This window comes from Vanacampus margaritifer, chromosome 11 (assembly GCF_051991255.1).
Source record: "Vanacampus margaritifer isolate UIUO_Vmar chromosome 11, RoL_Vmar_1.0, whole genome shotgun sequence".
Taxonomy (NCBI): Eukaryota; Metazoa; Chordata; class Actinopteri; order Syngnathiformes; family Syngnathidae; genus Vanacampus; species Vanacampus margaritifer.
In genome coordinates this window covers 7,417,085-7,433,006 of record NC_135442.1, presented here as the reverse complement: position 1 = coordinate 7,433,006, position 15,922 = coordinate 7,417,085, and the positions used below count along the sequence as shown (strand labels likewise).

The 15,922-nt window shown below is 39.1% G+C and overlaps 2 protein-coding genes across 5 annotated transcripts in view; both read left to right on the top strand.

The window, feature by feature from the left end:
* Positions 1-10,902, top strand: part of LOC144060264 (FERM, ARHGEF and pleckstrin domain-containing protein 1-like) — a 53,880-nt gene extending 42,978 nt beyond the window's left edge. For 2 of the 3 annotated variants that reach the window (XM_077579623.1, XM_077579622.1), the window contains exons 16-27: positions 1,285-1,418; positions 2,316-2,397; positions 2,470-2,707; positions 3,389-3,519; positions 3,608-3,676; positions 5,064-5,153; positions 5,383-5,465; positions 5,571-5,683; positions 6,461-6,627; positions 9,275-9,382; positions 9,820-9,971; positions 10,048-10,902. In XM_077579623.1, the coding sequence (XP_077435749.1) occupies positions 1,285-1,418; positions 2,316-2,397; positions 2,470-2,707; positions 3,389-3,519; positions 3,608-3,676; positions 5,064-5,153; positions 5,383-5,465; positions 5,571-5,683; positions 6,461-6,627; positions 9,275-9,382; positions 9,820-9,971; positions 10,048-10,129 (1,449 nt within the window). In that variant the 3' untranslated portion in view covers positions 10,130-10,902. Of the gene's footprint in view, positions 1-1,284; positions 1,419-2,315; positions 2,398-2,469; positions 2,708-3,388; positions 3,520-3,607; positions 3,677-5,063; positions 5,154-5,382; positions 5,466-5,570; positions 5,684-6,460; positions 6,628-8,798; positions 8,927-9,274; positions 9,383-9,819; positions 9,972-10,047 lie in introns of all 3 variants that reach the window. The other variant, XM_077579624.1, reaches the window with a different exon arrangement.
* Positions 10,903-11,263: 361 nt separating this feature from the next.
* The window catches only part of LOC144060630 (dedicator of cytokinesis protein 9), a 72,015-nt gene continuing 67,356 nt past the window's right edge, over positions 11,264-15,922 (top strand). For both annotated transcript variants that reach the window (XM_077580348.1, XM_077580346.1), the window contains exon 1: positions 11,264-11,522. In XM_077580348.1, coding sequence (XP_077436474.1) covers positions 11,406-11,522 — 117 coding nt within the window. In that variant the 5' untranslated portion in view covers positions 11,264-11,405. The remainder of the gene's footprint in view (positions 11,523-15,922) is intronic.

The window sequence follows — 15,922 nt, the reverse complement described above, 5'->3', positions numbered from 1 at the left end:
ACTGATTATAATCCCCCAAAAGGAAATTTGAATTACACTCTGCTGCATGAGCTCTTGTCCAACTAAATGACATGTTTTAAGAATGAGTTATTGATTATTTATTTTAATGATTTGTATAGACGTTAAAGGACTTGCCACAAGCTAGAACACAGAATCAATTTACAGTCAACTCAAAATGATTAATATCCATCTATTTATTTTCTATAGCGACTGCCAATCCCAGTTCGCTTTAGCTGATTGGCGGGGTACACCCTTAACTCATTCACTGCCATTCACGGTTATAAACGTCAAAAAAATCATTTCAACTATTTAGTTTAACATCTTTTTCTACTTTTGTTAACAAGAGTATGAAAACCTATAAAAAAAAATATTGTACATTTAGAACAGATATGAAATTTGTGATTAATTGTGAGTTAACTATTGAAGTCATGCGATTAATTACGATTAAAAAATGTTATCGCCTGACACCCCTAATTTTTTATAATCATCTCGTCAGGCGATTACATTTTTAAAATTGGAATTTATCGCGTGACTTCACTAGTTAACTCGCGATTAATAACAAATTTTATATCTGTTCTAAATGTACAAAAAAAAAATCTAGGTTTTCATACTCTTGTTAACAAAAGTGGGGAAAAAAATGTTAAACTAATAGAAATAGTTCAAATGAATTTTGGACATTTTTAGCCGTCAATGGCAGTGAATGAATTAATATAAACAAGCGTCTTCACTAAACCTAACATTCAGAACTGTGAAGCAGACACTAACTCGTCCCACTGTGCTTATAGTTATTAATTTTAAGATCATACAATGAAAAGACATATAATCAAATGTTGAACTGAATTTTTAACTGCATATTTCCGAAAAGAAAATCCAGAATTATTCATGCTGTTTCTCAGTACGAACATGTGCAATGTTCTAAATGTATAATTGATTAGAATGTTCTAGATTAGGCTTCATAAATGATCAGTTTGCGCTTCCTCAAACTTGAGGATGTGAATCATTTTCCGTATGACACTGGGCAATATTTTTTTTATTAATATCTCTAACACGTCATCTTTCAGTCTTGCCACTTGAATTTCCAGCCGGAAGGTACATGTTGAACAAATAATTATTCACTTCAATTGAAAATTTGACCGGGGTATTCATAATTTAGGATTAATTGGTATGCCACTGAACATCTTACACTTGCTCCTTTCGTTTTCCTTTTCTGAATTCTGACATTTTGAACCGACAGTAGAAAAGATTGGCAGTTTAATTTTCTTCTTTTTGTCGGGGTCTTTTCAGTCTTTCCAGGATGCCGTAGGACAGGATGAGGACACTCCGGACTCCCTCAAGAAGGCCGTTTTCTCCACGCTTGAGCCGCTGCACAAGTTTCACACGGGTTTTCTCAGGGAGGTGGAGCAAAGGCTGGCTTTGTGGTGAGACTCACACACCCTGACATGAAAAAAAAAAACAACAAAAAAAAAAACACATGCAACAATGTTTTCGCTTTTCGTTAAGATTGTTGCCTTCATGACAGCAGGAGCTGCTATCTCCATGGAAACAGTCATGCTGCATAAGGCAGACATTTCCTCGCAGTCGGGTTTCGGCTGTCTGAGCTCTTTTAATGATGTTGTGCTTTCCCCTAAAACACATGATACTGACTCACGGCCATGTGTTAAGATGTCAGAATGGCAGTTATTTAGTTATTTTTTTAATCTCACATTGGCTTATTATTTTTTACCTTGCAAACTCCGATTGACATTTTAAGTTAATCTGCTGACAGGATGTGTCACACGTACAAAGTAACACAAAGCATACACAAAGCAACTTTTTTTTTTTTTTTCTGGAGAGCTCAGTATTGTTCATTCGGTAATTTTACCCATTTGACATGTCATCATCATTGTTCTCTTTTTTTTCTTCTTTTTTTTATTTTTTATTTTATTTTTTATTTTATTTATTTTTTTGTATGTGCGTGCGTGTGTGCATACACAAAGTAACCTGTTGACTGAAGTTACTAAATACCTTCTAACCCAGAATTTCATCCCCCCCCCCCCCAAAAAAAAAACAAACAAAAAACAATCAAAATAAAATATTATTTAAGTCAGAAAAGCAATAAATATTAAGTTATGGAAAACAATACTAATCTGGTACTGACAATGTTAAATAGGACTTAAAATACAGTGATTTATGTACACTGTCTTAAATCTTGTGCTCAAAGGCGACACCTTGTGGCCAATCATCATCCAGCGCTTGACTTTTTGTTCATTTACCCTCGAAGGATTTTGAAGGAATGCTGTCATTGACTAATTCAAAATGATGTTTATCTCTTCCAGGGAAGGGCGTTCCAATGCTCACATTAAAGGAGACTACCAGCGCATTGGAGATGTCATGCTGAAAAATTTACAAGGCTTAAAGGTTCGATTAATACAACGGTGTCATCTCCATGCGGACGACTACCGCCTCATTAACACGCAACTCCATCCACAGCCGCTGACGGCCAACCTGCATAAACAGAGCGACATCCTGACGGAGCTGGAGAAGGCGTGCAGGGCGTCCCGCAGGTTCGAAGGCCTCTGCCGGGAATTTGAGCTGCAGAAGGTGTGCTACGTGCCCCTCAACGTCTTCATCCTGCGTCCTCTGCATCGCCTCGTGCACTACAAGCACATCCTGGAGCGTCTGTGCAAACATTACCCGGCGACACATGTGGACTTCAGGGACTGCAGAGGTAAAATGCTTCGTACAAGTTTGGACTTGCAATACAGGCAAGACAGGTTTGTTCAATTCAATGGGATTTTTTTTTTTTATTATTATTTTTACTTTGTAAACAACTATTTGACAGTTATACAGAATGTAATGTTGATGGCAGTAGGAACACTGTTAAGGTGCTATAAATTAACCCTATTCCTTCAAAGGCAGTTCTTTGACACAGAGCGGCCAGAAGATGGCGCCAAAGCAATACTTTTATATTAGACAGGGCTTTGGCCGAAACACAAGATCATCTGTATATAATAACAAAAATAAACTATGAAAAATATGCACAGTTTGTAGTTCAATATTGGCAACATTACCAGCGTCCTTTGGCAATTTATTCTATTTAAACAGAATGATTGACTTTATTTTATATATCACTTTAGTATTGTTTACGTTTTTAGTTTGGACTATTAACAACTTTAGCCAATAGATCCAAGACCTTACTTGCTTTAAATTATTTAAACGTGTCTGAGTTATTTGGGGCCTAAATTTAGTGATTTGTTTGCGTTTTTATTCAAACTCAAAGACAGTTAACTACTGGATGCTCCACTCTAGAGATAAAAGTATAGATGTGTTTCTTTTTGTATGTTTGTATATGTTAGTCATGTTAAAATATCCGTTTGAATGACTGTCGCTCGCCCTGGTTGGTGTGCAGCTGCTCTGGCAGATGTGTCTCAAGTGGTGGAGCAGCTCCAGGGCAGCCTCGTGAAAATGGAGAACTTCCAGAAGCTGTTGGAGCTGAAGAAGGATCTGACTGGCGTGGACAATCTTGTTGTTCCTGGGCGGGTAAGGCTGAATTCATCTAGTAATCCATTTTATTTATTTATTTTTTTTCCGTTTTGATTAACATTGTTGCTTTTTTGTTTTTTCTTAGGAGTTCATCAGGTTTGGCTGCCTTAGCAAGCTGTCTGGAAAAGGCCTACAGCAACGAATGTTTTTCTTGGTAACACCTCACCTTTTTGGATCAGTTTTCATTTGGTGTGTTTGTTGTTGTTTTTGTAAAAAAAAAAAAAATAAATACAATTTGGAACGCTACAATAGTTCAATGTTCCCACAAGTGCTTTAAAATCTTAAATGTTTTTTCAAGGTTTGAAAAAGTGTTCTTAGATACACTACATATGGAAGTTACTATTTTGGATTTTAGAATAAGAGTGTCCTAATAGATATATTAAAAATAAAATAAAATGACATCATTAAAGGGATAGTGTGTATTATTTAGTGCCATCTCGTGGTGAACTAATAGAATGCAGTGATTTTGAAGCAGGCGCACTACGGTGCTTTAGAGACCACACTTTGCAAGGCTACCACCAAAATTCTACCATTTTTTTTTCTACCACTAGACAGGGATGTGATTTTTCCGTTAATTCGCGGAATTCCGCTTTTTTTTATCCTCCCCCCCCCCCCCCAAAAAAATCCGATTTTTTTTTTTTTAGTAGTAGTTCATTGTGTATGCACATGACTCCGACAGATAACATCTTCTGCTATAACAAAGACATTTGTGGTATGCTCTAATATGAGTTACTTTTCATTTGGTCATGATACAATTATTTGTTCATGAAATTTGAACTCTTCAACATTATTTATGTGTTAACTTAGTAATCACATTAGTTAGATATGATGATATTCTCAGTGATAGTTTTTAAAAGCAAAGGCAGTCCAATGTTTTTGAATGTGACTGATTTTGAGTTGACTAAAACTGCCATTTTATATGGGATAGTTCAATATACATTGAAAATGTATGCTGTTGTTTTGTCTATTTCTTTGTCATGTGAGTGCATTGAAAGTACTTAAAAACACGGACCCTGGACCTAGCTGGGTGCCAGCGGCCCCCAGACCCCCGGCTAAATTTTAAGATAATTTCACTTTGGTCAAATCACATTCCTGCACTAGATGGTGCTAAATAATACACACTGTCCCTTTAAATATATTCAAATGCCAAACAAGCATTTGGATATGAAGCGTGAGCTCACTATTTGCCAGATTCTTTGAAAGTTAAGAAAGACCAATTCATGAGCTATTGTCAAATGTAGCTGTTAAATAAGAACCTTATGCTGATTTTGAAAATGATTAATACTTGTGGCCAAACCAGTGAGAGAAAAAAAAGTAGGAGAACACACAGGCTCACTATTTAGCAGATCTTGACAGCCACAATAATAGAAGTTTAAAGAAACTTTATATACAAACCAAAGGGCGCCCTTAATTTACAGTAAGACCATATGTATTCTACTACACGTGTGTAAATCTTAATGATCATTTTGAACATTTTATTGATGAACACGTTTTGAAATTCGCTTCATTGTTCACATTTTCTCCCATTTCTGCGCTCATAGTTCAACGACGTCATATTGTACAGCAGTCGAGGGATGACGACAACCAATCAGTTCAAAGTTCACGGACAGCTGCCGCTCCATGGCATGACAGTGAGTCCCTCCTAATCGGATCCGAAGTGGATCATCAGCGGTCTGCCATCAATCACCACAATAGCGAAAAACAAAAAATACACGTTGAAAACAAACACACTCGTGCTTTGAGGATAAAACACATCATGTTTAATCCTCCCTCGCGCAATCTCTCCTTTTCTCGTCTGTTTTTGGTGCTCGCTGCCCTACTTGCCGCCACCCTGGCTCTGATGTCTGCGTCTCCTTCCAGATCAGAGAGAGTGAAGATGAGTGGGGTGTTCCTCACGCCTTCACTTTGGTCAGCCAGCGGCAGTCTGTCGTGGTAGCAGCCAGGTGAGATCAGAAGTGGAGAACGTCCCCCTGGCAGCACGTAAACATTCCCCCATTGCTGTTATTCATACTTTAATTATTTTTTTTTTTTTGCGTTCCTTCCTTCAGTTCTTTGTCCGAGATGGAGAAGTGGATGGAGGACATCGAGATGGCAGTCGAAATGGCGAAAAACAACAACGGGCCTTCGTCTGACCTGATGAGCTGCACGCTGACTGACAGCAGTAAGTGAACACACACCGTTAGCATTAAAGGAGGTTGATCTTAAACATTTCCTGACAATAATATGTTAGATGTGACCTCACTAGTCTAAACATGACATCCTGATTAATATTTCACTTGTGGGATATGAGTTATGAAGCAAATTCCAGCCGTTTTAATCCATCTCAGAGGGGGCGGCCATTTTGCGACTTGCTGTCGACTGAAGATGACGTCACATTTGCTCAGGTAACCAATCACAGCTTAGCTTCAGCAAACTGGTGAGCTGTGATTTGCCGTTGCTTGAGCCCTGAGCAACTGTGATGTCATCTTCAGTCGAAGCAAGTGGCAAAATGGCCGCCTTCTGATATTGATTAAAAACTGCTGGATTTTGCTACCTAACTCGTATTCCCCTAACACAATGCTAATCATACCATATTTAGACTAGTAGGGCTGCATAGAACATGTAATTGTTAAGAAAAAAATTGGGGGGGGGGGGGTGACTTTCCCTTTAAAAAGGTAAAAATGCAAAGAAAAGAAAGATGCTTACCTGAAACCAACCATGCGTCTGTACATAACTCTGTAGTAAAACAATATGTTTCTCAGCAATGAGTTTGTGTCAATATTTCCAATCATTGTGACAGCTTTAAGCCTTCTTACAATCACATGATGACCACGAAGAAGAAAATCAATGAGTCATTTGTCAATAACCACAAATGATCTATTCCAGCTTCCTTCTCTTTCCAAATCGTCCCCTCGTGACGCTCAAATGTCTCGCAGTAACATCCCCATGACTTTCCCAGAGTGCCCCGAGGAGTTCTCATCGGAGTTGGAGTCCGAAGACGACACCGCGACGTCGCGCGCCTCCCCGGAGAGGGCCGCCGCCCCTCACCGCGGTAACACCATGGCGCACGTGTGCTGGCACAGGAACACCAGCGTGGCCATGGTGGATTTTAGCATAGCTATGGAGGTACCGGATAAACGTCGAGCTCCGAGTTAACAACCCCCCCCCCCCACCCGCCACCTCTCTCGCTTACCTGTCTATGTTTCTATTGTGTTTGATATCTGCGATTTCACGCAGGGAATTGTCCAGTGGGAACATCTTCCTCACACACACACAACAGTCAGTCTGTATAATGTTAATGTTTTTCAGCATTTGAAATAAACCTTGATTTAAATACTAATTGATTAATTATTTAATTTAGATTCAATTCTGCATTTAGCTTAAAAATGTCCAAAGTGCCGTAGCCTACTCTAGTTCTCAGTGTCTCAATTTGCACTTTGAGTACAGATTTTAAGATAGAAAGATGAAGTAGACCAACGTGATTTGCTTTGGAGGGCCACATAAAATGACGCGGCGGGCCTGTTCTAAATGTTCTAAAAAAAAAAAAATTTTTGGTTTTCATACTCTTGTTAACAAAAGTGGGAAAAAAAAGGTTAAACGAATAGAAATAGTTCAAATTAATTTTTGACGTTTATAGCCGTCAATGGCAGTGAATGTACAACTATTTCAACTTCTAAATCTAATCATAATAATAATAATAATAATAATAAAAGGAAAACAATTAGTTACACATTTTGTGTGACTGAGTGAATAAAGTTTTTATTTTATTTTTTTATTTTATTTTTTTTATTTAATACATACATTGCACATTGTGTGGACAAAAGTCTTGGGACACACTGCCCTAAACACTAATTAGTTTGAATTAGTGGTGGGCAAACTATTTTTGATTAAGGGCTTCATTTGTTTTTTAAAATGGAGAATAAAAAACTAAAACTTAAATACGGTAAGTAAAATGTCACTCTCTTTCCTAATTTTATCTATAGTTAATTTAACTCCCAATTGTTGAAAATGTTTTAGTTTTTTTTTTTACATTGGCTAAGACCCTTGAGATGCAATTTTACAGGGGGTGCCACACAAGAAATACATTATAAATAAATACCAAATTAATAAAATACATTTAAATGTGTTGAATAATTATAATGTGCTTTTATAATTAATGAGAAATTTATTCAAAACAATACATTTGAACTCATTCACTGCCATTGGCGGTTATAAACGTCAAAAAAAAAATGTTTTATTGTACATTTAGAACAGATATGAAATTTGTGATTAATTGTGAGTTAACTATTAAAGTCATGCGATTAATTCCGATAATTAAATGTAATCGCCTGACGCCTCTAATTTTTAATAATCATCTCTTCAGTCGATTAAAATTTTTACTTGTAATTAATCGCATGACTTCACTAGTTAACTCACGATTAATCACAAATTGTATAGCTGTATATACAATTTGTGATTAATCGTGAGTTAACTATTAAAGTCATGCGATTAATTCCGATAATAAAATGTAATCGCCTGACGCCCCTAATTTTTAATAATCATCTCTTCAGTCGATTAAAAATTTTATTTGTAATTAATCGCATGACTTCACTAGTTAACTCACGATTAATCACAAATTGTATATCTGTTCTAAATGTTTTGTTTTTTTTCTCTAGGTTTTCATACTCTTGAAACAATTCAAATGATTTTTTTTTTACGTTTATAGGCGTCAATGGCAGTGAATGAGTTAATAAACCAGTTTCAGGGTTGAAAACAGCTTAATTCATACAATGAATATTCTAGGACTTTCGATAATGCAAATGTTTGATGGGCTGGATTAAAAGATGGAAGCAGACCATACTTTACCCACCCAGTTTTAAACACAAAAAGTTCCCTTGAATAACTCCTTATCTTATATCTTTATCCAACAATTGTCGACAGGCCTCCGGGAAATTGTGAGGATGGTGTTCTCTGCGCTGCGTGAAATCCCCCGTCTATGTTCACAAAATGTGGCTTTCCTTAATTTCCCTTTTTTTCCCTCTAGCCTCACTTGCAAACTCTGGTGCTCTATAAACAGACAGAAAGTCACTAAGCTGACTCCTGTTTTGAGAGTGGCAGGAGCTTGTCCTCCGTGACCCCCCCGTAACCAACGTCCTCTTCGCAGCCTTGCCTGGATGTCGCCGGCCCTTGCACCCCCCGCATGCCTAAGCTTCACCTACTCAGTCTCTTGTGTTTCTGTCCTCCCTCCCCTCCCTGTCTGTCGTTTCTCTTCCTTTCTCTCCCCAATGCGTCTGTGCGCTCCCCCTCCCCCACACTAGAGGGCCCTAGTCCAGTCAGTGAGAATAAGGTGGGGCCGCGCAGTGGCCAGGGACCGGTGCCTCTGTGTGTTATCTGCTGGTACCGAGTACAGAGCCTCTCCTTTAGTGAAGCCTGCAGGAGTCTAGAGGTAAAAGAGCCAGGCAAGACAGCACAGGCCTCATTGGGCATAATATTAGGCACACCTGCATAACCTAATGCACTTTTATTGAACGGTATTTGGCTTGTGCAGGTGTACCTAATGAAGTGGCCGTTAAGTTGAAACATGCTATTCGATCTACAGCAGTCGTTTAGTAGAAGGGAGATTCATACACATACATTTAACGTCAAAGATTAAGTCCAATGAAACTGCTGCTATATGTTTTTAGTTAGTCCAAAGTTTAATTATGTCAAGTAATTGACTCCAAAAAGTAAACGGTAGAATATAGAAATTAGAGCAGATTTTCATATTCATATTTCACATTGGCTGTTTTCTTAGAACCAGCTCTCGGGAAACCTACTGCGGAAGTTCAAGAACAGCAATGGCTGGCAGAAGCTGTGGGTGGTCTTCACCAACTTCAGCCTGTTTTTCTACAAGTCCCACCAGGTGACGATGACCTCTCTTAAGCATGATCTAAAACATTTCCCAACAGAGTTTTGGAGTAGACGTTAGCAACCAAGTGGGAATACAAGAATAAGCAGTTGAACTTGTTGGTAATTTTCAAAACCTCTCCACTTAATTGTTAAAGGCTTTAACCAAAAAGGTAAATCCAGTTTTTCCTGATAAGGATGGAGGATTTGTTACCTGTTCTCCACTCCGGAGAGACCAAAAAAAAAAATAAAATTATTATTTAGGGTTGGCTTCTTGTAGTTCCAGTTAGCATCCTGAAAACTACTTTTTGTTCAAGAAATGTTATTTATTTATTTTTAAGTGCAGGGCAAAAAATGTCACCTACATTTAAACAGTACATAAACTTTCAGAGCAATATATTTGAAATGAATGGTTAATGAGGAAAATTGTCTTACTTGAAATGCAAATTTCAGGATGATTATCCGCTGGCCAGCCTTCCCCTTCTGGGTTACTCTGTCACCATCCCGTCCGAGTCGGAGAACATCCACAAGGACTACGTCTTTAAACTCCATTTCAAGTCCCACGTCTACTACTTCCGGTCGGAGAGCGAATACACCTTTGAAAGGTGAGCTATGAAATTGGATATTGACCCACGTATGCATCGAATAGCTGACGCGGGGGTTTGTTTTGTTTGGCCTCAGGTGGATGGAGGTGATCCGCAGTGCGACAGCCCCCTCCAGTCGAGCTCGGGTGCAGAACAACAAGGAGCCTCACGCTCACTGAGTCGGACTGCGTTTCGGTCTTCACACTCGTGGAATATCCGTCCATGTGCCCGTCGTGCACATGCTGGTGCTTTTTTACTGTTCTAATGGTGGCACGTCCGCTGGTTTCGACTGCAATCAGAGACTGCATTTCTTCTTCTGGCATTTTTACTGCTCAACTCTGAAACCTTTTTACAGGATGTCATTTTATACTGTTTTGTAATAATCACATCCACTTTCTATTCCTCATTGTGATTCCCCCCTCCAATTTGTTTTTACAGTTTAAAGATGTCTGTATACTCTCTACGATGGCCTTTTTTTTTTTTTTTTGTCATTCACGTTGCAGGAAATTTCACTTGTGGTGCCAAACTTTTGTCACACTCCATGACTTTCTAATGCTTTTTTTTGTTTGTTTGTTTTTAAACTTCTGAAGAATGTTACCTTTTGCGGTACGCCATAAAATTCAAGAAAGTGTAAAACAGGCCACCCTTTAAAACTCAATGCTGTGCACCTGGCCTAGTTTGTTTCTTAATAAAAATGTATTGATTTACACTGTAAATGGTTTTGTTGTAATTTCAAAAAAAATGACAAACTAAAGCTTGCTTAATAATGAGCCAAAGAAGCAGCTGTCAGTGCTAGTGCCATTTTAAGACAATTGTTACATTTTCTTGTTGAATATACTGTATGTCTGTTTTACTTTCATTTTTATGTTCACAACCATAGCAGGATGACGAAGCTATGTAACAAAGCTTTAAATACACTGTTGAGAAAAAAAAATAGAAACCTTAAATTCCATTTTGTCTCTGCTTCTCATTTAACCAGATGGTCTCCTACCTCCAGACATCAGCTCTTTATTTTTATTTTTAAATTACTGGAAGTTAGGTTTGTGGCGGTTCTGTGTTAAAACATGAAATGCAAAAGGACCAGACTCAGCAGGGGAGAGCTTTTTGAAAATGAAAGCGTTTAAAAAATATATATATATATTCAAGACTTTTCATCTTGGTCAGAGTGGAAAGTCAGCTACTCTATGTGCTTACAACCGTGTCCTGTAGGTGTCAGTATAGCTCAAGAAATCATTGCCGCAAGTTCTTACTGACAATGACATCCAATCAGATTGCTGCTCGCTCTACTATTGAGTCGACCGCGTTTGCGTCACAACATGATACAGTTCGGAACTCGTGGTGCCCGTTGAAGGGGATGGCAGAGGCGGATTAGCAGCCGGTTAAATCCCGCCACACTTGCCTCGGTGTCATTTGAGGATTTAAAACTTTTTTTTTGGGTGGAGGTAAAGTCCAGAAATGTCCACTTTCGTTCAGCCGGAGACCAGGAAGTTTACGCGGGGATTGGGGAAGCCGGGAACCGCAGCCGAGCTCCGGCAAAGTGTCTCGGAGGTGGTCAGGACGTCCGTGCTGGTGGTAAGCAAACACCTCAACTTCCTCCACCTTCCTTCCTTTACGCCCATCTTCATTTCCTGTGGTCGTCATGTGTCTTTGAAAGATGTCTCGGAGCAAAGAATGAATGAATGTGCAGTGCACGCGATTGACCTCAAATCAGCTGCTTAGATTTGTGGAGTGGGTGAGAGAATACATTGATGTGTATGAATGAGGGTTTGTTGTGATATTGAGGTTATGAATGAATTGAAATACAATAAGGCCTTTTACAATGGCTTGTAAGGAGACTTAATGTCTTCAAATGAGTCGGTTTAAACTTAAATTGTGGTCCCTAAAGTTTGGTACAAACTCTTGTCATTCCTCCCTGTGGACTATTTTAGTGTATATTGTACACAAATTGACTCCTAGTATAATTTATTTGCACATAATATCAGATTTACGAATAAAATATAATATGATTGACCTAATATTAAGGAAGCACGGAACTGGCAATGTGGTAAACAGTTTTGACTGGGCTTTGTCCTTCCAAATGTGCTGCTAAGTTGTTTGAAAATGTTGATAAAGTTGTTGGAATGTACTGTAAAGTATTTCTAATGTATTGGTTAAGTTGTTTGAACGTAGTGCAAAGTTGTTGGAACTTCTTGGTGAAGTCGTTCGAACATATTGGTAAAATAAAATGTAGGGCAAATGCTAAAAACATGGCTTTTGGTAAATGCCAAAGTTAAAACATAGCATTTTTTGGCATTGTGAAAAATGTTTTTGGCATTTGATTTTATCAATACATTCATAACTTTGCTAATGCGTTCGAACAAATTTACAGTTACAATCGATCGTCTGTGGGACGAGTAACCCGCCGTTAAAGCCTGTAGTATCACTTTTCCAGGAGGGGGAAAAAGGACTCGACCCTTTTGTTGTTTCCGAGCGTGTTCGGTGCGCCGGTGCTCCTGGAAGAAGTTGCTAGGTAACTGAAACGGACACCATCTTGCCTAAGTCAATATCCCAGACGTCCAACCACACCACCTTGACATTATTTATTCATATGTCACTGTGGTGCACTGTAGGGCTGAACAATTAATCACATTTAAATTAACTTTGCAAAGGCTAAAAAATAATTCTTTGTGTTTTCTAAATTATGATTTACTGACTTATGTTTATGCCACACTTGTTAGGCAGAATTTTGTGATGTAGTTGTAGTGAACACTTAAAAGTGTTTAGTAAACATTTATTGACAATAATGTGTTGTATGTAACCTCACTAGTCTAAACAAGCCATTCTGTTAATATTACATTTTGTGGAATATGATTTATACATCAAAACCCAGCCGTTTTTATCCATCACATGGGGCGGCCATTTTGCCACTCTCTGTCGACTGAAGGTGACATCACAGTTGCTCAGGGCTCAGGCAACGACCAATCACAGCTCACCTGTTGTCTGAAGCTGAGCTGTGATTGATGATGTCATTTTCACTCGAAAGCAAGTGGCAAAATGGCCGCCTTCTGATATTGATAGAAACTGCTAGTTTTTGTTTCTTAACTCACGTAATATTAACCAGAATACCGTATTTAGACTAGTGGGGCTGCGTAGAACATATTATTGTTAAGACATTTTTGGGGGGTTGACTTCCTGTTTAGCTAAGCTAATTCAGCTAACTGAATCAGTAAAGGGAGAGCTAAAGTTGTGAAATCAATTTGCTTTCATTGTGTCGCTATCAGCAGTGATCCAGCTGCTCCATTGTTGATAAACATATGCGGAGAAATATGCACAAGTGAATGTATGGCTGTGTTTGCCGGCCTTTCGCAGTGGGACAAGAATGCGAGGCTCACACATGACCGCTGTCCGCACAGCTCCTTATTAATTCCTCCGTGAAACATGTAAATGCCACACCAATAGAGGGACTGTGTGCGGAACGGCGGAGCCTGAAGGACTTTGGCTTCTTATAAATTGCCACAATTTTACTTTCATTACTGCTTTTATTTTGGCAACATACCCGTGTCCCGTAATGAGCCAACACGGGGCACATTAGTGTACATCATACACCGAGGGTCACATTCCCCGGTGATTTGTGCCCTTAATGATGGGAATAAAACTGATCGATTACAGTTGGACATTTTAAGTGAGTGTACATGCGGTTTATTGAACAGCTGGGAGAGAGTTATGCAATTGCCATCAATAGTCCACCTCCCAACTTGTGGTGCTATGCTCACAAGATGAGCCTTCCCTGCACTGGATGCGTGCCATTTGCTACAAATGTTGTAATGGCAAACATAATTATTTCTAATAATCACGCCTGTGCACCTAATGAAGTTTTGAGTGTGTATAAATGTTGTTGTCTTCCATTCTTGACCGAACATGTTCCGTACGTTGCAAGACCGAGCATGTCTGAAAATTACAACATTGTCAGTGTTGTTAGGCCACGCCCCCCATAGCATTATTATTCCCTCTCTACCTGTCCTATATGGCCAGTTCTCTGCGTTTTGCTGACTAAAAAGGTGCAAAGCTACTAAATAGCACTCTGTAGGAATAAACCCATGGGGGCAGCGATGTGAGTATGAGTTCCCTGCACAGGTCAATAATACATGAGGCTGCTCGCGTAACCGATGCACATTAGTAGTCGCTCTACGCTCGATTTGTAGCGACCTGGTACCATGATGCTGAATGTCATTTTCATACCTTTCAGTCAAAGTGAATAACTATACGTTCCTGATGTGACGTCACTTGAGAAAAACCAAGGGCAGCCTTTTCACTTTTCAGCTGTTACACGCTGCAATAGCAATCACGACTGTATCTAGTCCAAACCTTTCCAAATTAACAAGCCGAGTGTTTACAGGCCAATGGCAGAATAACTCAGTAATGATGTATGACTTGTGGCTTCCAGGAAAGTGACAAATATAACACATGCTCTTCAAATACACTATAAAAATGATTGGGTTTTTCTATGGTTATTGCCAGTTGTCATTATAATGTAAACCACATTTGCCACATGGAGAAATGAGAAATCCCGCACTTGAGAAGTTTTTTTTTCTTTTCAGTTTTTTTTTCTTTTCAGTTTTTTTTTCTTTTCAGTTTTTTTTTTTTTTTGTGGCTTCGAAACAAGAATCCAGTTCTTCAAAAAAGTGATTTAACCCTCCCAAATGCACATCTCCAATCACATAGACATGCTCTTGTTGCACATACGCAACGAATGGGTCTGTCAGCAGAGCTTCTGCTAAGTGCAGTGCGAAAAGGCCGTAACATCACAGCATCTTACTGAGTCAGTGATTTCTTTTTCGTTTGCATCTCCATGACTGTACGTTTGTACAAGGTTATACTGCCTCCCAGTGGCCTAAGTGGGCACACCAGAAGGCAGCGCAATAAATTGGATGCAACTGTTTAAATCTTTACATTCTAATAAATTATCTGATTATTTGTGTTAAAAAAAAGTACATCATACAGTGTTGTTTTTTTCTTGTTAAACACAACACAAAAAAAATCGGGGGGGGGGGGTGCTGGAACGGATTAATGGCTTTTCCTTTCATCTCAATGGGAAAAGATCATTTGAGGTACAAATATTTTGAGTTATGAATCAAACTTGTATCTCAAGGCACCATTGTAGTTGTTTCTGTGTAGTGTGTCATCTGGAAAATAGATTTTTTTTTTTTTTTTTGCGCCTGCACACTGGCTGAGGTCAATGGACTAACGTCATGCTTGTCAGTTACATAATTGTCTAGTTTAGATTTGGATTACACAGTTAACATGGTGGAAAACTGTGGATTAACATCACAGTTCCATCGCCATGGTGATCCTATATTTTTCCTGTCCTGTCTCCGCAGGAAGTGCCCGTGACTTTCTGTGTTCCATGTTGTGGTGGGAAAGCAGTGGTACTAGATAGTGCAGGTTTCCTCTAGGTTTATTTCGGCTGGACTGGTGATCTGGTCTGATAGAGCTGTTCTGTTTTGGAGCAAAGAGTTACCATAATAGGCCATTGGGTGTTTTCCTGGCAGTGCACTGCACCTGTCTGGATCCCTTCTGAGGATATACAATTGCATAATCCAAAATGTACCATCTGTAAACGTTCTGCTTCTGCAGGCGATGATGACGGTGCTTCTTTTCTTAGTGCAGACGCAATACTGGGAGGTGGTTTGTTTTGGTGGTGGATGGAATGCACTCTCTGCGGCGCTAGCAGTTTTGTTTAGTTTTAACGCGTTCTCGTCCGTGCAATTGAAAATGAGCGGAAGGGCAGAGCCACAGGGTGGTTGTTCATATGAAAGACTTTGGCGTCCCTTGGTAGGCTTCATGAAGTGGGGCATGTCCTGCAGTAATTGCTTAAGATTTGTAAGTCAAATGCTTACTTATCTTTAGACAAGGGCAGCAGTTGTAGCAGGTTCGAGGTTCTTTCCTTGTGAAGAAGCGACAACAGCCGTAGACCATTCGATAAATATGTAACT